At 45.9% G+C, this 19750-nt stretch overlaps 1 protein-coding gene across 6 annotated transcripts in view; it reads right to left on the bottom strand.

Moving 5' to 3' along the window:
• Window positions 1-4721, bottom strand: part of Cd47 (CD47 molecule) — a 57906-nt gene extending 53185 nt beyond the window's left edge. For 3 of the 6 annotated variants that reach the window (XM_075964137.1, XM_075964144.1, XM_075964153.1), the window contains exon 1: window positions 4428-4614. In XM_075964137.1, coding sequence (XP_075820252.1) covers window positions 4428-4473 — 46 coding nt within the window. In that variant the 5' untranslated portion in view covers window positions 4474-4614. Of the gene's footprint in view, window positions 1-4427 lie in introns of all 6 variants that reach the window. The other 3 variants (XM_075964162.1, XM_075964129.1, XM_075964118.1) reach the window with 3 other exon arrangements.
• Window positions 4722-19750: the final 15029 nt, after the last annotated feature.

Below are 19750 nucleotides of genomic sequence, written 5' to 3'. Positions count from 1 at the left end.
CCGGATGTCAAACACTGAAGAAGCAAGCCAAGGACTCAAAAGTAGCTGCTTTCCATGTAAGGATGTCAACGGACAGGACCACGTGGGAGCTGCACTTGGGAGGTGATGAGACGCTGCAGTCTTGAGCCTTTAAATAACCAACAAGTGTCGAGGTGAGGACAAGGGCAAGGAGTTTCTGGATCTTTTCAGGCTTCGGTTTTCCTTTTAATTACGAGGTAAACCTTGATAACGGCTGCAAGCTAAGGGGAAGAAGTCAATGGGAAGGGCAAGATCTACATTATAAGACAGAGGAATAAGTCCTGGGAATAGGCCTCTGAGGTGGTGGATATGAAAGAGAGGTAGAGAGGCTGTCATCCCCTTGGGAAAGTGAACGGGGCTTCTTCTGGAGCTAGGTGAAAGAGAGGGCAAGAAGGCAATCTATGAAGCTGGGCGTAGCAGTGTTGGGAGGGCAGCTGGGAGGTGAACACCATCCTGCCACTTCTTACAGAGGAGTTAGTAGTGAATTGTGACCTTGGAGTGATGCTCATGAATGGGCTGGAAAGCCCCAATGGCTGCTGAGGCCACTGAAGCATCCATGATGAAAGACATGGGCGGGCAGAATGGAACCCTACAGCTCTGCCCTTAGAATCAGCCTCTGCCAGGAACAACCTGGGTCTGAGACTAAAATTAAGTCAGGGCAGGAGAAGGATAGAGTCCAAGCTTTTCTTGGTAGATGCTAAGATAAAGGGCAGGGGTCCAGTGCGGAGTCCATAGCTTAATTCAGTCTGACTCGAAGCGACCCTGCCCCGTTCGCTGGCTTTAAGTGTCCTTAGAAGGATAGAACCAGTAGATCTAGAATTACAGGGGTTGGGGCAGTTTGAAGTCAGTAACATCAAGTCTGACCTTATTATGACCTGAAATGGACCCAGTGCTACTGAAAGATAAGCATTTTCTCCTTTTCATAAACCACACAGTGAGTAAGGTGCGCTCAAGTTTGAAGTCTGTCTCTACGCCTTTAAGACTCTGGTGGAGAATGTATTGGAGTGCAGCATGAGCTCACACTTGCTAAAAGTGAGAAAACTAAAAAAAAAAAAAATTTCTTTTTTGCTTATGAATTCTCTTAACCTACCCCTTCCCCCAATCTGGCTGAACAGACTCTAAATCTTATGCAATGCTCCACGGGTGTGGAATGAAATATCCAAAGAAGGGTGGAGCCTCTCATTGAAATTTCAATTCCATGTAACCACAAAGAGGGAAACTCCACACCTGGAGTCTGTCTAAGACAGCTGTTCTCAACCGGTGGGTCACGACCTCTGTAGGGCGGCACTGATCAGATATCCTGCATATCAGATGTTTGCATCACAACTCAACAGCAGCAAAATTACAGTTGTGAAGTGGCAACAAAAATAATCTTATGTTTGGGGGGGAGGGTCATCACCCCAGTATGAAGAGCTGCAGTGTGAAGGTTGAGAACCACTGGTCTAGGGAAATAAGAACCACATTTGCACTACAGTGATTTTAGCAAATCTGAATCTACAATATCATCCTTGCTGTTTTCCCAACGAGTGACAGCACTCATATGCAAAGTGAAAGCAACTTTATCATCGAGTAGGCATTAGATTAGACTGAGACACAAGCTGCAAAAATGTAGAATTTTGTATTTTATCTAAAACGCTATGACAGGAAAAACCTCAAAGGCAGGTAAAATGGTCCTCCATACATGGTAGCACAAAAAGAACATTGCTCAAATAAAAACACGAATTGTGGTGACTTTTGTATTTGGAACATGTATCAATGGAGGGGTAGGTATCTCTTCTTTTTGCCTTTAGAAAAAGGTCTTCCAAACTTTTACTAGAGCTTTATCAATGAAGTTAAGCTATCTGCCAAAACTCAGGTGACAGGAGAAGTGTCCCAGTGTAGACGTTGCATGCCAGGCACAGCCTGCTACTCTAGCCTGCTGCTGCAGCCCCACAGACCAGGAAGCGCACAGAGACACTTATTCCTTTAAAATGTCAACTTGCTCTTCAAAATAATATATTCTTCAAGAGAAAAGAAAACATTTTTACCTGAGCAGCTACATGACTGCTATATTTAGATAATAAAACATTTTTAACTCAATCATGTGCAAGCCTGACTTTTAAAAGTCACTTGGAACAAAGAAAGATCATTCAACCATCACAGAAATTATTGGTTCATACATACGGCTGACATTATTTATTTAAGGTTGTATTTACTAGTTAGGGATTACCCGGAAACTGTTATGCTCTTAAAGGAAATGTGATTGGACATGCAGGGGAGGAGTAGGGACATTCATTTCAAATCTTGTAAGCCATCACAGAGGGCTGCACTTGGTTTTAATTGGCTGAAGGGGGTGTTAGAAAGCCCCGCACACTCCCCTTTTAACCACAGAGGTCACTGAAACTGCCAGGATTACAATGGCATGCCCCCTGGCTGCCCGTTTCATTATAAATGAAAATGAAAATGAGATCCACCCCAGCACAAATGAGCGTTAGAAATCCATGACTTTCATACTCGCTCTAGATTCTAAATCTACTCTCTTGGGTCCTTGATAACTGCCTGTGTTCTCAGACTGTTAGCATGTTTTCATATGTGTTCTTTTCAACCTACATACGATATACACACAAAAGTCCAATTTATCATTGACAAACATTCATTTCTTGATTTACTTATGTCTAACAACTCAAAAGCCTAATGCCTGTATTCTGGATTTGCATTTCTGTTTTGTTTTGGTTTTTGTTTGTTTGCTAGTTAATAGCAAACACAATAAAACAGTGCAAGTTCTGAATTTTGCCACTTCTTGTAGATTCCGATGTGTTAACATTGGACAAAATGAGCGTTTATTAATGTGATCATAACTGTTGCTAACATAGGCCTAACACAATTCCTATCACCAAAACTACCGTTCTAACAGTTTTGTTTTGTTTTTCAATCTACTTGAAAATAGGGCTTAAAAAACACAGTATATGGCTTATATTTTTACTTTTCAGACAAACAGGCTTCACCTTTCATCATCTGAATCAGTAACATTTTGTTGCAAATTTATACCTGGCTCACTCTGAAAGCTCTCTGATTATACAACAGGTATTTGGAAACAGTGTTATGATGATAGCAACGGCAACAAGCATAGTAAAGATGACTGAGATTGGAAAACACCTACTACTAGCAATTTAGATAACATGGATCTTTATTATTATCAGCTACAACATGCCAGACACTTGGGGAGGGGAAAGTGATGAGCAGGGAATAAGGGTATCTTGGAACCAGTTCCCAGACACGGGGCCTTTATGAATGGCACACGGAGATTAGCCATCAGTTTAACGCTGAATTAGTTTATCATCACCGTAAGTCAAATTTAACATTTGCTGTTTTTCTTGCTTCAAGCCTGTTCTGATTCTTACAAAAAAAAAAAAGTTCGCAGAGAAATCTACGGATACGAAGCTCGGCGGGCAGTATATGGTCAAAAAAAAAAAGCCTATTCTTCACTCAGCTTTTACAAGGGAGATACGCGTTTAAAAAACAGCAAAAATACTTTACAGAAGATGGGGAGGAGGATGCATCTTTGGCATCTAAGGACCAGTCTGCTGCATGTGTGTTTTGATTTGTTATTACTGTCTTTAGAACACTGGCAACATCTGAGTAAATTCAAAAGAAAAGAAAAAAGAAAAAAACGTTTCTCCAAAGGAGGGAGGAAAAACAACTTTAATCTATAATAAGGAATACATTAAAGTGCTGGCGGGGAGGGTAAGGGTGGTGGCGGCGGGGGTGTCAGGAGAAAAGTGTTTCCAGGAAGCTTGTTTTTAGGATTCAAAACAACAGCCACCAAAATACGCAGCCAGAAAAAAAAATCTTTGAAAAATGCTGGTTGGGAAATCAAACTTAGGTTCAACGCATCTCCTCTGCTCCAGTGCTAACGCGGGAGGGCAAAAGCCTTTCTGATCGACTTCACCAAAATGCGCACTTCATCACAAGAGGCCCCGGCCCTCCCACTCCAGACCTTCAGCCCCAAATGCTGCGTGGAAGCACCGAGAAGGGAGAGGGGTACAAGAGGAAGGGGTTCCTGGCAGCTGCCCCCCTCGCTTTCTTTGCAGTTCAGGCTTGCACAGTTGCGGTTGTTCCTAGTCTTTCCTACGTGTGCGCACTGGAGAGTGAGAAGCTTCAGCCCGCTTTCCCCGGGGGGGGAAAAGGGGGACCACGGAAGGAGAGCGGAAGAAGGGGGGAAGGCAGGGGCGCCGATGCCCCACGGGGCCCTCCCACGGGGGCGCTCGGGGTGCGCAGGGCCCGCGCATCCCGCCACCCTCTCCTCTCCTCTCCTCTCCGCTCTTCTCCCGGGCGCCGCCTGACCGACGGGGGTGCAATCCACACTCTTGCGGGGGCGCCCGGGTGCTGCGCACCAGTCCGAGAGCCGCCGGGATCCCCGAGCCACTCACCGCAGCAGCAGGAGCCCAGCAACAGCGCCGCCACCAAGGGCCACATCTCCGCGCCGTCGCCGGGGGGTCGCCGCCGCAGGTGTCTGGAGCCGCCACCGCCTCCGCTGTCTTCAGGGGAACGACCAGCGAGCAGCGCCGCAGCAGTGACAGGCTGGAACGGCCGCCCAGGCTGCCCGGGTGCGCGCGCGCGCGTGTCCGCCGCCCGGAGCCCGCTCCCACGCCCCGCGAGCGAGCGAGCCGCGCACGCGCACTCCGCCCCGCCTGGCCGCCTCTGCTCGTTGACGTGACGCCAAGCTCACACCCAGGCTCTGGGCAGGCTCCGGCGGAGACCTAGGCTGCTCCCGGGCTGGGCGAGTTGGATTCCCTCCCTGCTCACAGTCTCCCCACTCGGCAGCTCCCTTCCTGCTTTGTGTTCTGGGCCGTCCTGGAAGACGGAGCGTGGGGCACACGCGCTCTCCCGGACTCACGGCACGCGCCCCTGTGCAGCCGGGCTGTCCCCTCTCGGTGGCCAGCTCACCAGGACCTCAGAGCCTGCCCAGTCCCAGTCCTCCTCCTCTCCAGGTGTGGGCGCTGCTTCTGCTTTTACTACGTTCCCTCCCAAGGCACCGCCTCCTCTTCTGCAGCCCTGGAGCCCCGGGGCGGGGGCTGTGACCAGGGCCAGGCTCCCGTGGAGCTCCTTCCTTCTGCCTTTTCCTGGCCCTAGGCTCTCTCTGGCCTGACTTGTTCTGGAAGCAGTCCTTGTCCGTTCTTTGTACTTTGTTGGCTAATGTTTCCAGCCCCCATTCAGGCTTAGCCAAACAAGTTCCATGCGTGATGAGTAGTTTAAAATGTGACGAGCAAAACACAGCCGATGGGGTGGAGGTGAAGGCACGGACACAGGGATTGTGGCCGACCGGCTCTAGTGTGAGTAGATGGATCCATGACGCTACCAACGGTATTGAGAACCTGGAGTATGTCGCAAATTTGTCTAGACCTCTTTCCTGTTTGGGTTCAATTCTTGAACGATGGAATAAAAGCTTTAAGCCACACCCTTCATCCTGAAGCAAAAGTTCTTTGACGTCTACCTTTATCTAAGTAATAAGAGGTGCACAGTCTGCCCACTCCCTGGTAATATTGGCTATCACACTATTGCATTTCTTCAAATCTTCTGTCCGAGCCATCTTCTAACTATCCAGTGTGACAGTAATACAATTCGGGATTTTTTTAAAAAAAAAATGCTACTGTCTTTGATGCTGTGACAGTGTGTGTGTTCTTATTTCATAATATTCCCCTAGGGAGACACCCTAGGATAGAGTACCAACAGGAAACCAAAGGAAAATTCTACCAAACTCGATCTTGAACCAAAAGGTTGGTTGAGCTTTCAGTAAGGGATTACTTCCGGTCCAGCAGCACGGAAGATCTCAAAGCAACCGCACCTGAAATTTTCAGGGCAGCATGAATGCCGTCCTCGTTCTTCTGTTACCTTCGGATAGGCTGTGCACTCTAGCACCTACTTAGAGCTGGCTGAGAGGTGTAGGAGTAGTAGCTGGAATCTCAAAGGAAAGTTCGATGGCCCTCCTCACATCCTCCTTCCGCGAGGGAACTTCCGCTGTCAGTAGACCCTACCTCGAGAGTCGCAAGTAGTCATAGCTGTTCTGAAGAAGACGATGGCTGTTATGCTCAAAGAATAGCACTCAACATCCTTTAATATACAACTTTTCCGTGTGTGTGCGTGCGTGTGTGTGTGTGTGTGTGTGTGTGTGTGTGTGTGTGTGTGAGAGAGAGAGAGAGAGAGAGAGAGAGAGAGAGAGAGAGAGAGAGAGAGAGAGGATTTTCTCCACATTAGCAATTCCATAAAACTAGAAAGTCTTCCCATCTTTCCACTGATCTAGGCAAAGGAATTATATAGTAAGTGTATAATAAATGTGTTGATGTGACTTGAGGGTTAGAGTTATGATGCTAATGATTTGAATGGCAGCCTGGACAGCCTGAGGCTATCAAATGAACCAGTTGATTCTAGTCTACCCACTGCTGATAGGGATACAAAACAAGCTACAAAACAATCCTCACCCACCAGACTATGAGCATGAGGGACACTATGTATCAGAGAGCAGCTGCTTGGCTAAAAAAGGCTGTCAGCTGTCCCTGGAAGCAACGAACCCGGTAGAGCTTAAGAGTGACTGGGAAGGACTCTGCCCAACTTGCAGAGGTGGAGATCCGGTGATGTTCTGGTGCTGTGCTAGGAGCTACTGGGGCCGTGTGCTTGAGTCTTTTTTGTGTGCAGAAATTGGAATGAACTCAAATCAGGTGGATCAGAGCCATCTGGGTGATAACTGTCCTCTCAGGCATTTGAGATGGGACATGTTGCGGTTGGAGTGGGGGCTATCCCAGAAAAAAAATCCACAGAAGCTTGCTCAGATTCGATAGCTTCTTTCTGAAATAGCTTTAAACGCCAACTCCAGAACCTAAAGTCCTTGAGAGTTCTCTTTTAATGAATCCAAGCATTTGTCAAGACTCTGAGCTCTGCATGGGACAGAAGAATGGTATACATTAGAAATTTTGAACATGTGTAGCCCACATTGACTATACTAACTAAAGGAGTCATCACATAAGCCATGGAAAGGGTGTTGTCATGTCCAGTTTAGATGAGGAAACAGGAAAAGAGGCACAACGGGCAGGTGTCCTGTAGTTAGACTTGCCAATGCTCTCTGTAGAGCCAACCTGGGCCCTTTCCCTGTACTTTCTTTTAAATTCCAGACATGTGCTTTTCCCTTTGTGTGCACAACAGATCACTTCTGACCTTGTAGACAAGGAATGTGGAGTTGGTTACAAGGTCAGATAAAGGGCTATGATCAGAAATCCAGCTACCCCAAGGCCAGTGGGAAAGTCACAGCCTTCTTTCCCAATTCATGACTAGTTCCTCTTCTCTCACCTTCTTAACCTCACATCTCCCTTCCTTTTTCTCCCAGCATTACATCTGCCCCACCCTGTCTAAAATCTTAAATTGATACATTCATATACTTTTTGTTGCCTTTCATGTAACAAATTTCTTGCTACATTTAGGTGAGGCACACAGTGGCAAGAGAGACACAGCTATATCTCAGGTTCCCCTGAAATCCAGTTGACCACTCTTGAGTGCCTAGCAAGACATGGTCTGTGCTTTTGGTAGGGCAAGATGCAGTTTTCTTCCCAAATGGACCTACTATGATCTCACAGAAGACCATAGCCCGAGAGAACGCCATCTAAGTCAAATGGCCATCGCTTAGTCTCCATGTTGTTACCATTGAAATGATCTGTTTATGTGGCTGTCTTTTTGATTAGTGCAAACTCGTTCCTAGACAAAATGAGAGAGCCTTTGGGTCATTCACACTGCCAGTCTCATTGCCGGACACAATTACTGCTCCTGGAATGGTCATTGAAAATATAAAGGGGTGGGTGTTCATAAACATCTGTGAACCAATTCTTCCACTAAGCTTGAAACCTATCTGACATCAGACCTTCTTAGCATCACTGAGTTCCTGCATCTGGCTCATTAGTGACTTTTCATCAGATTTTTGCAGTTCTTGACTGTGTTCTTGATGCTTCTGATTATTTATGTATGTGTGGGTGATGCATGTTCATGCATGCAAGTGCACACGTCTGTGCCTTTGTGTAGAGATCATAAAACAGCCTGGGGTGTCATTTCTCAGAAACTATTTAGAAAAAAAAAACAGTTTATAGATCAAAAATCTTCCCAGACATTCTGATTATTTTTTTCAAATGAAGACTGTTATATTTTTAACATGTCTGGCCTGGAATTTTCTATGTTGGCCAGACTGACTGATCAGTGAACTCCAGAAATCGTCTCTTTCTCCTCAGTGCGAGGATTAGAAGATACCATAGAGAGATCCTTGAGCTCACAGATAATCGCTAGAAAAATCTGGAATGTTAAACAAGCAGGGTTGTCATTCCAAAGGAATCTATAATCTTTTTTTCCACCCAAAATATTGAAAACGGAGTTGGCCAGTAGCCTAGGTGACCCCTGTGCAGCACAAATAATAAAAACCCAAAGACAGATATTGGGGCTCAAGCTGAAGAACAGAAAAGCAAATCAGCCAAGCTACTAGAAAAGTCTTACCTCTACCAAGGTTGGGCAACAGCAAACAGAGGCCAGAGCCTCTGTCTCCTTCCGCTTTATATTCCCCTTTAGTGCTGGTATTAAAGGTGTGACTCTGTAGTATTGGAATTAAAGGTTTAAGCCACCATCACCTGGATCTGTTTCTGCATTGGTCTTGTGTAGCCCAGAGTGACCTTGAACTCACAGAGATCCATCTGCCTCTGTCTCCCAAATCCTGGGATTAAAAGTGTGTGACACCACTTCCTGGCCTCTAGTGACTTATTTTTACCTTCTGATCTTCAGACAAGCCTTATTTATTAAGATATAAATAAAACATCACTATGCCCGTGTGCTATCTGTAGGGACCGGAGGTGGCTAATAGCCTAAGTGTCTTCTGCGTTATCTATATGGCTGAAACCACACTAGATCCTCCCCCAGATCCTCTAGATAACACATGTAGCCTATCTATAGAACCCATCTTTATGGAATAAGTGGCATGTTCTTTGAAAAGAGTTTTGATGTGATTATGCCCCAATTATGCACATGGAACTGTGTACCAGGAAACTTTTTTTCAGGATTGTACTGTACTTAAATATGTCTAAAACAAACTGCCCAGTGTCAGACTCTCAAAGTTTGAACCAACACTGGCTACTGAGTCCTACTGAGCCAGACGTTCTTCTTGCCTCACACACATGGTTCCTTTGCCAGCTATGACGCTTGCAAAGTCCTCCCATGTCTGTGTATGTTGACTGTGTTGTGTGTGTATGTATTATGACTTATTAAGGGGGCTTATAAGCTATGATCCATGCATCCAAACAATGACAATCTCCCAATAGAAAAGCCAAACTGCTAATAGTTGTTTAGACCAGGAGATTGGATGTGGCATCAGTGTCGGCATGGTGCTGGAGTCCCAGGCGGGTCCTAGAGGGATGCTGGTCTTCCGTCTGTATTGGGATCCTGAAAGAGTGGGTTCTAACACCAGTAGCAGACAAGAAAATCCCCAAGAGTATTCCCAGCTGCTTGAGTTTCAGGTGATTCCAGATGTAGTCAAGTTGACAAGCAACATTAGATATCACATGATGATTCTGGGGATTGAACTTGGGTCCTCGTGTTCACAAGCACTTTAGTGACTGGGCTTTCTTCACAGCCCGTCTGGTCTTTGCAGAGGGGGACTATATTTTTTAACACCCTGGCCAATGTCATCCTAGCTCACTTCTTCTCTCTGATCAGGCATTTATTTACACTAGCAACAATGGATCACTCTTGTACTTTTTCCTTCCTGTGCACCATTCAGGCTGCTCCCTCTACTCATGTGTTCTTCTGATGTTCTCCTCTCTCCTCACCCAATGGATACCAAACCAACCTTCAAGGCTGAGAATAAACATCACCTTCAAGAAGTCTTTCTTAACCCGATACTGTCTTTAGCCTAACTCACGATTTCTTTACAGATTCAATTACTTGTCCCCCGACTTCTGGTTCAACTTGTCAATAGATATTTATTTCTCTAAGTGTGTCTCTTCTTCCACCACATTGCCTCAGAGGAGTTTATCCTGGGTAACTTTGTATCTCTGTATGAGCTAAGGCGATGCAGAAAGGCAGACCTGATAGACTGTCGTATGCTTCTTACTTGGAGTTTGTGGAAGATTGGTTACAGGATTTCAGAAACTATGAATTTTTGGGCCCTTTATATAAAATGATGTACCAGTCAAGGTTCTCTAAAGGAACAGAACCAACAAAATAAATATATTCCAAAAATAATGTTATTAGAATTGCTCACATCACAGGGACAGGGTAGCCAAAATAGAGAATGTGTATGAATTTTATGAAAATATACCATTTATGATGATTCATCTGAACTGGATGAACTGCTCTGGGCAGATCTGTGAGGGTATTTTTCAGAAGGACTAACTACGGAGGGAGGACCCTCCTGTAGAGTGGGTAGCATCTTTGGACTACAGCCCAGTCATAGCCAGGTCACAGGAAAAACAAGGGTGCTTTGCCTACCTGCTTTTGCTCCTTGCTGGTGAATGCATCTACTGTTACTACTACTGCCCTCCTTCACTGCATCAGAATCCCATGCCTTTGACCTTCTGACATGGATTAAAGACCAGAAGCTCTCCAGGAATCCTCCAGGCTTTCAGTGCCAGATGGGGACTGCTGAGACATCCAGCCTCCTTGATTGCTCAGCAACAGGTTTCTCAACACAAATGATGTATTTGCATTTAACATATTCTATCATCTCCAGATGCTCTAATACAATATATGTAACACGTAAATACATGTAACATATAACATGCAAAACTATGTATATAACATATAAATTGATGTTATCCTGTATTTGTTAGAAAAGTAATGAGAAAAAATCTGTACCTATTTGCAAAATCACAATATTTTTTATGAATATTTTCCACACAACGTTGCTTGAATGTGTGAATGCAGAACTGTGAATACATAGAGTCTAATATGTGTGTATGTGTGTGTGTGTGTGTGTGTGTGTGTGTGTGTGTGTGTGTAGGTAGGTGCATAGATAAGTAGATAGAAAAATTGCTGTCTGGGATGATGGATGGATAGGTGGTCAGATAGATGGGGGAATTTATTGGAGGGATTTGACTGTGTGATTGTAGATGCTGGGAACCCTCATAATAGACCTTCTGCAAGCTAAGAATCATGAAGCTCGTAGCATGATTCATCCCAAAGGGAAGTCAATGATGTAACTTGCAGTACAAAGCTGGAGATCTGAAAACTTGGTGGATTTCTGGTGTCCTTGCTAATGTCTGAAGGACAGTGCCTATGGAGTTCTGATATCCGCGTGCAGGGGAAGTGAAGTGTCCTGGTTCCAGAGCCCTTTCTCTTCCTTTTTGTTGGTTTTTGGTCTCCAGCTGATGCCCACTCTCTCTACTTGCATGCCAGTCTCTTTTCAAAAGCAGAACTAGGAGGAGCAGAAACTGCTTCGACGCAGGGCCAAAGAACTGAGAGAGGTCTCTCCTGCCACAGAGGTGGTGATCTGATCTTCTGTGCACTTCCCTCTCTATGACAGACACTAGCAGATGCTTGGTTTTCCCTCGGCCATGCAGTATTGTGATTCTTGTTCCTGCCTCTGCTCTTCCTGCTGCTGCTATTCATGCAGGGAACCCATACTTGTAGAAGTATAAAAGCACCCAAGAGAGTCCCCTTCCAAGTAGACTTTAAAATCAAAGAGCACACGAGTCTTTGAAAACTGGTAGTGTTTGGGGTCTAGAAGCCCTTTGGTATCTAACTCCACACTTTGAGGTTGGATAACATACATGTAGCTGATATATGCAAGAATATTTATTTGTCCCTTACTGCTGTAGCAAAGAGTAATGAATGTGTGAATGTGAAGGGTTAAAATCGCACACTATCTGGAAGTTCCATGGAACAGAAATCCAGGGGACTCAGCTGGTCTCACTGCTTAAGTCTCACAAGGCTGAAATCAAGGCCCTGACTGGGCTGCTGTCCCTTTTGGAGGCTCCAAAGAATAATCTGTTTCCAGCTTCACCGAGGTGGCAGACAGGCTGCAGCCTGTGTAGGAGGAGGGTCCCTGTTGCCTTGTCTACTGAAGTCTGGAGTTCTTCCATCTCTAAACATCTCAGAACTCACACTGCACACTGATTCCTTGGGGTCTCATATTGTCTCTGTCTCCCCTCTTCTTCCCGTGTCTTTAATTTCTAAGCCTACTTTCTTCCTTTTCCTTTTAAGTCCTCAAATGATTGGATGGAGCCTAGTTGGTAATCTAGGATAATCCTCCTTTTGTAAGATCTGTAAGCACCATCTCATCCACACAGTCTCTCTTCCTTTACCAGATAACACATTCATATTCTCCCGGGGATCTGGGTTTGGAAGTCTTTGGGGGAACATTATTCTGCTCATAGGTTCTTTTTCATAAATGTCCCGTATTAATTCTCACAACATTCTTCTCAGAAGAGCGTAGTCATACCTACTGTCCAGGAACAGAAAGCGCGGTTCTGAGAGTTTCCTATCACAACTAGTAAGTGGCACAGCCAGCCTTTGAATCCTGTCCCAGAGCTGAGATCCTGCCCAGTCGCGGAGTGAAATCCAGGGGATCCATCCACCTGCTACTCTGTGTTCACCTCTTCTGCTTCAGTGGTGCTGCTTCTCAGCAAGGTTGTCACTGTCCACTGGAGATGCGCAGTCACCTCTGACGGACGTCATTCCTGTGTTTTCTGTGTCCCAGAAGAAAACAGATGGCATGCTTCAATGAAATTACTAAGATATGAATAACGGGACTGTTGACAAGGCTGTGGGTGGAGTCACAGACTACCAAGAAGACAGGCAAGCCACCTCGGTAGGTACCAGTTGCTGCGCCCTGCCATGCAGGGACGCAGTCATCAGACACCTGAGAAAATGTAGAAACTGCGGGTGGGGCATGAGGGGCTGGACCAATCACCTTCACAGCAAACAAAGCCAGCCTGGCTTTGCACAGAAAGGGTTGTAAGAAAGACTCTGACCTCTTTCTTTGTCCCCAGCTCCCATTACTGGCAAGTCTCAAACAGAACCCAGAAGTAAAGGGGCTGTTAGTGCAGGTGAATTTCATCAAGGTTATCTTTGTTGGCCCAGGGCACAGGCTAGAGGGGTAGAGAGAAAGGGCTTGAAGTTAGCCATCAATCAGTCCGGCAGGACCAAGCCCGCAGCCGCTCTTTAGGAACTGGCGGTGACACAGACTCACTTTGGCAGGGGTGCTGGTTCCTATGGCTGGCAAAATAAATTACCATAGATGAGAGGTTTACAGCCAGAGATCATTGTGTCCACTTCTGGAGGCCAGATGTTCAGAGTCAGGTGTTGACTGGGCCCTCGTCCTCCTGAGTCCTGGAAAGAAACCCTCCCTTGAGTCTTCCTAGCCCCTGACAGAGGGTCCTGGCAGCCATAGCTTTCCCTGACTCAAACTGCATCACTCCAGTCTCTGCCCCTGCCTGCGCATGGCCTTTGTCTCCATATCCTCTCTCTTCCTCACATCAGGTGACAAATCACTGGTTTTAGGGTCACTCTAAGTTCGCTATCACCTCAAAACCCTTAACCATATACAACTGCAAAAGACCCATTTCCAAATTAAAGCCATAGTCTAAGATTCTAGGTGGACAGGGATTTGCACAGTAGCTAGTCATAGCTAGCAAAATGTGTTATTTCCGAACAGAAGCTTTTGGTCCCTAGCATGCAATGTGCCTCCGCCACGGTGATCAGCAAGGCCCTGAGGATTGCTGCTCCCTCAGGCTGTGTCCCGGGGAGAGGATGAAACAGAAGATGGAACCCCAGCTGACCTGCTGAGGAAGCACAAGAATATAAATAAACATGTCATCTTTCCTGGCAGATGTCTCGTGCAGTGTTCAACCACAGTCCTGCTCTTCAGAGATATCCCCAGATGAATAAAATTCCCTGCTTTCTTCTTTTTACATACAAACATTCTCAAATAAGCCAAACCATGGCAACTGTGTAGTTTCCTAACCCTCCTCTTCTAAGGCGAAGATATAAAAGACACTGACTTTAAAGACAGCTGAGGGTCAAGTTCTCCAGGGCAAGCAGCATGGATGTTGTCTTAGTTACTTTCCTATTCCTGAGAAGAGATACCATGTGGTGGTTTGTACGAAAATGGCCCCCAAAGACAGGGGCACTGTTAGGGCCTGTGACCTTGTTGGAGGAGGTGTGTAGTCTTGTTGAAGGAAGTGTGTCACTGTGGAGGTGGGCTTTGAGGTCTCATATATGCTCCAGGAATGGCCAGTAAGACAGGCCAGTTCCTCGTGCCTGTGAGTCAAGATGTAAGAACTCTCAGCTCCTTCTCCAGCACCATGTCTGCCTGCCTGCTGCCTTGCTTCCACCATGAAAACAATGGACTAAACCTCTGAACTGTAAGCTAGTCACCACAATCAAAAGTTTCCCTTTATAAGAGCTACCATGGTCATGGTGTCTCTTCACAGCAAGAGAAACCCTAAGACAGTGACCAAGGCAACTTAAAATAGAAGGAGTGTGTCCGGAGCTTACAGTTTCAGGGAGTTAATATATGGCCATCATGGTGAGGGCCATGATAGCAGGCAGGTAGGCATTGTTCTGGAGCAGTAACTGGGTGCTTAAGTCTGATCTGAGAACTGGAGGAGGCAGGTGGGAGGTGATTAACTGGGAATGGCATGGGCTACTGAAACCTCAAAGCCCGCCCCCAGTGGCACGCCTCCTCCAATAAAGTCCACATCTCCTATTTCCCAAATAGTTCCACTATCTTAGGACCAAGTATTCAAACTTATGAGCGCATGAAGATTGCAGGCACGCAACCCACCACAAGTGTTCTTTGTAGCTGACATTTTGGACTGATAGTCCTATCTCCAGTTTCTGCTGGAGTTTCACCATCAGCAGCCAGGAAAGTCAGGAGAGGACTCCCTTTCCTGTTTATATCAAGGCTTTCTGGATGTGTCCCTCCTACCCTTCTGTGTTTTCCTGTGCAAAAACTATCAAAAAACAGCACCTCTGTGAGTTCTCTTGGGTAACTCTGCCAATCGACTGAGCCCCTTTCTAAGTCTGGGCCAGTGGCTGTGGGCCAGGACACACAGGTTTGTCAAAAAGGCACTGTGAAAGCAAAGCGGATGAACTAGGTCCATACTTCCTGAGGAGACTCCTACATATCTGGGATTCGGAGAAAGGTTGGAGGCTCCATGTCTCTTTAACCTTTTTTTATCTGTATTGAATGAAACACGGGCTTGACGGCCCCACATGCCAGCTGCTTCTGCAGGAGTTGAAATGTTTCCCTCTCTCCAGCCATCACAGCTTCCTGCACCACGGCGGTACAGGAAGCCAATTGGATGCACCAGGTGACCTGAGAGTGTGGTGCCCCAGGGTGGCACCTACATCAACAGCAGTCCTGAGAGTTTGCAAGAAATGCCATTCCTCTGCTGCGCCCAACCGCCTAAGTGAGACGTCTGGGAGTCTTCCAAGGGATTCTACATACAAACCTTTGCCGTCCTCTGCCTGAATGTAGAACCCACAAAGACAGATGACTTGCCTTCAGAGGGATATGAAGTCTTCAAATGTTCTGGCTTCTCTCTGCCCTTTGTTTCAGTGGGAAAGTTCTGTTGTGGTGGGAAGGGGAAGTACAGACCCTGAGCTCTACTTGTCTTCTGAGTATTTTGTACTTTCTGTGATGTTGTGTGCTTCCTGTAGCCAGTAGCTTTCAAGTTGGGCGGGGCCGCATATACTATATATGCTGATGTAGAGCATTTGTCCGCTCTCTCTCTCTTCCGGCTGCGTCTTTGGTTGCTGTTCTCTGTTCTAGCAGAGCATTGTGATCTGTGCATCTACTGCCTAAATAAATAAACATCTATTATATTCAATTCTGAGCTAGTGTGGAATTTCTTTTAAGCATCCTTCTTCACTGCAGGCTATAGATGTCAGCTGTTTTTGTTTTTTTTTTTTCCCGAACTCGGTAGGCCACCAATGAGGCCTCTCTTGTGGACAGCAGGGTCTCCAGCATCTCATGTTGAAGGAGCTGATCACATGTCTGGGCCTGCAGAAACCAACATGCGCTTCCATATAGCATGAAGAATCCCTGATCTCTCTCTTTAGTCAGACTCGATTCAGGGACTGGGAGACAGGGTTTTCCGTAGTTACAAAGTATCTTTTTATGTTCGTCAAGAAACTAAGTATCTGAAATCTGCACTCATGTCTCCTGAGTTTCCACTTAGAAGATGACATTTTGATAAAACATGGAAAGCTTCTATGGGCAGCACCCTTGTCCAGAGAATGGAATAAAGAAAACCCAGGATCTCCTGAAGATCAATACCCAGTCTACCCGGTAGCAAACTCAGAAGCCTGTGTGTGTTGTGTGCCTGAGAACAGAAGAAAACTGTGCTCTACTCTAACTGGAAAGAAAATGTGCTCATTTCCAACAATCGTGGGGGCCAGAGCACCTGGAGCTCCTTCTGAGAAACCAGGCCAAATGGCCTAACCTGCTCTGTCTTGGAAAGTTTGAGAGAGTTCTAGACAGGTCACATGTCAGTATTGGTCCCCTAGAGATGAAATAATACACTGTGCTTGTGTGAACATACATCGCTCTTCCTCTTTTGTTCAGGAGTCTCTCTTGTCTGACAGTGCAGGGGAGATCTGCTTACCATTTGTTTTCCAATATCTGACCCGCTCCCAATTAGTCTTTTTTTTTTTTTTTTTTGGACTAAACCTATGCCTATACAGTTTCCTTTGCCTCTCCCAACAAGTGTTTGGTGCCAGCAGGATTGAAAGCTAAATGAAAAGCTATCAAAGTTCTAATGGGAGGAATCGATAGTACTATATGTAAGTGCGTGCATACATCACAAATGACAGGCTTATTTCTATGCAAGTTAAGATGTTCCCAGCACATCTAATTGACTCCCTGCCTAGCCGTGGCATTCACGCTCTGAGGAATATACATGGCTAGGCTCACCTTGCCGAGACAGGGTGGATAGCTCAGGATGGGCTGTGGTTTGATGTTTCTCCAGGGACCTTTCTGTGGCTGCCCTAGCTGGGCCAGACCTAGGGCCTACTGAAAATTCTCCCATCGCTTACCCCTTTGCACGCAGGCACTAAAAGCTGTTTAAATGCAAATTATTTTCCAGGCGTTAGAGACATTATTATTCATTAATATTTGGCCTCTAATGAGTTTATCAGCTTAGAAGAGAACGTGCTAGGGTCTTTAGGTAATAGAAACTAAGGAGACAGGTTTTAATAACGACGAGTAGAAACATATAGAGTAAGTTTCAATGCACTGAAGAAAAATAGAGCTGGGGACTCAAAGCATGGCACGGGAGACTGGTTACAAGGAATGAAGGAAGGTGAAGGAGGCAAGTGTGAACGTGGACATCGGACGCCGTCACAGAACTATAGGCTGCGTATGCCTGATGTTGCCAGCATTCAGAGCAAGACCATTTACAGAACCTTTGCTGGGATGTGGATCAGTGCCACCTGGCATGGTGCATCATGGCCTCCGAGACCTTGCTCATCTGTCACGCTCAGGTCCTGTGGGTGTGTTAGAGAAACAAACTAGACAGAAATATGCCTTCGTGATGCTTCCAGACGTTCATTAAGGCAGACAGGGCAGAAAAAGCAAGGCCCTGCCTCAGGGACACACCTGGTTTATTTGAGGAAGTCTAGGCTTGGGTCAATGGGGGTCAGCATGGCAGGTCAGCTAGATAAGAGTGAAGGAAAGTGAGGAGAGTAGATCGGGGGTAATGGACGCTCCAGGTCACACAGGGCCTTCCTAGACCTTGGACTTTACCTTTTACCTTGTTGAGGGGTTTTGAGGTCAATAGTGGTCATCTCCCCACTTACAATACAGCTAGAAGCCTGGAATGGTGGCTCATGCTTGTAATTCCCATGCTTAAGTGGTCGATACAGAAAGATCAGGGGACAGCCTCAGCTATATAGTAAGTTTGAGGCTATCCTGGGCTACATGAGACACTGTTCAAAAACAATAGATGACTATTGCACACGTTGGAAAACTCAGTAAAGAGACAGAGGTGGTGAATACTTTGAGTTAAGAGGTCTCTTCAGTGTACTGAATCATCTGTTGCTGCACTGATAAAATCAGCTAATGAGTGTGCCCATGGACCAGTGAAACATCAGTCTCCAAATAGGCAGCTATTATATTTGAAATTACTGACTTCTGTGCCATTGCGATGGTCCAAAGGAAAGACTTATTATTTTATAAGATTACTTAAAATACATATATAGTATATATAGACACATGGAAAGACTTATTATTTTATAAGATTACTTAAAATACATATATAGTATATATAGACACATGTATTATTTATGTATATAGATAGATAAATGGAGTTACCTATGCAAAGAGATGATATGCCCTCAGGAGCAGTAGATTATTTAACAAAAATTCCAATACCAGGCAAGAGATATTGTTCTTCAAATTGTTGGTGGGGGGGGTGCCAAGAGGCCCACAAAGGTGTCGCCTATTGCCATTGCCCTTGGCTGCCTCCCAAAGCCTGGTGCTAAGATGACAGTCAGAGTTGGAGAGTTTAAACTAGCCCTGAGCCAGAAGTCTCCTTTTGGAGGACTAACTCTCCTAGCGTTGGAAGCTGTCATGACAACTGCCGGAGGAGAAAAGAGTGCAGAGTCCTATGCGGCTATTAATCCTAAGCCCACTGTAGTGACAAGTCCAGCAACACACCACCAACAGCTCCATAGTGGCGCTTACACTGTGGAACCAACTGACCTCTCGTTGGACTTAAAGCTAATTCAGTAAGCGGGAACTCAGGCTTGGCACTGTAAGCCTACCGAAGAACCAACCCATGACTGGAGAGGTCATAGACCCTAAAGGAGAACCTCAGTTGCTGTTTTCTAAGCTAATATAATTGCCTTCTAAATACTTATCCTTCTATCTATACGTAAGTGCAGCTCTTACCCTTCATTTAAAAAACGTCTTTTGGCAGCTGATGGGGGCTACTACAGAGAGCTACAACTGGTCAGAATGACCCTGGGATGCCCAACACCAACTGGTTCATCTGCAATACAACCCCTACACCTAAGACTCAGAAAATCATAGGAGAAGATGATGCAAAGATCACAGAAGTCAGAGGGCTAGGACACTGCTGTGAGTGTCTTCTGGACATGACCGGAATGTTGCGCCCACGACCTCTCAACAACGTAATTGCCACAGAACACCTGCTTAAGACTATATCAGTTAATATACCAGCACAGCTGGGGGAAAGTTCACAAGTCTGCACGCCTGCATGGTGTATGTGGCATGTTATCTCTGAAACCTTCATGGGCAGCAGAGCGATGAGCTGCAGGAGGCAAGAAGGCATTCGGCACATCACAACTCAGTAGCCAGTATTGGCTCAAACTCCCAGAGTTCAACTCTGAGTGGTTTTAGGCACTTTGAAACACACCCCAATCTGGTGAAAATTAATCTTGTGATGATTAACTCAATCCCGCGTGCGCAACAAAACATACATAAATCTCCTTGAGGAACAAAGTAATCTAATCCCGGATATGACATGACTACATCGAGAATCTTTGCAAACTACCTGGGACCCCTTCCATAAAGATGGGCTCTACAGATTGAAAGAGAAAAACTAATTTTTATAATTAGGGTCTGGAGGAGGGTCTCCAGCCACATGGTTTACACAAAGGTCACCAGTCCAGACGCCACGTCAGCTCTAGACCCCCAGGCAGAAAACAGGTCTGCATTCTTTCCCTGGAAGGAACCCTGTGTGCCCGACATGCCAGGTTTCCAACG

This window comes from Microtus pennsylvanicus, chromosome 1 (genome assembly GCF_037038515.1).
Source record: "Microtus pennsylvanicus isolate mMicPen1 chromosome 1, mMicPen1.hap1, whole genome shotgun sequence".
In the NCBI taxonomy this organism is placed as follows: domain Eukaryota; kingdom Metazoa; phylum Chordata; class Mammalia; order Rodentia; family Cricetidae; genus Microtus; species Microtus pennsylvanicus.
This window is presented reverse-complemented; position numbering and strand designations above follow the sequence as displayed.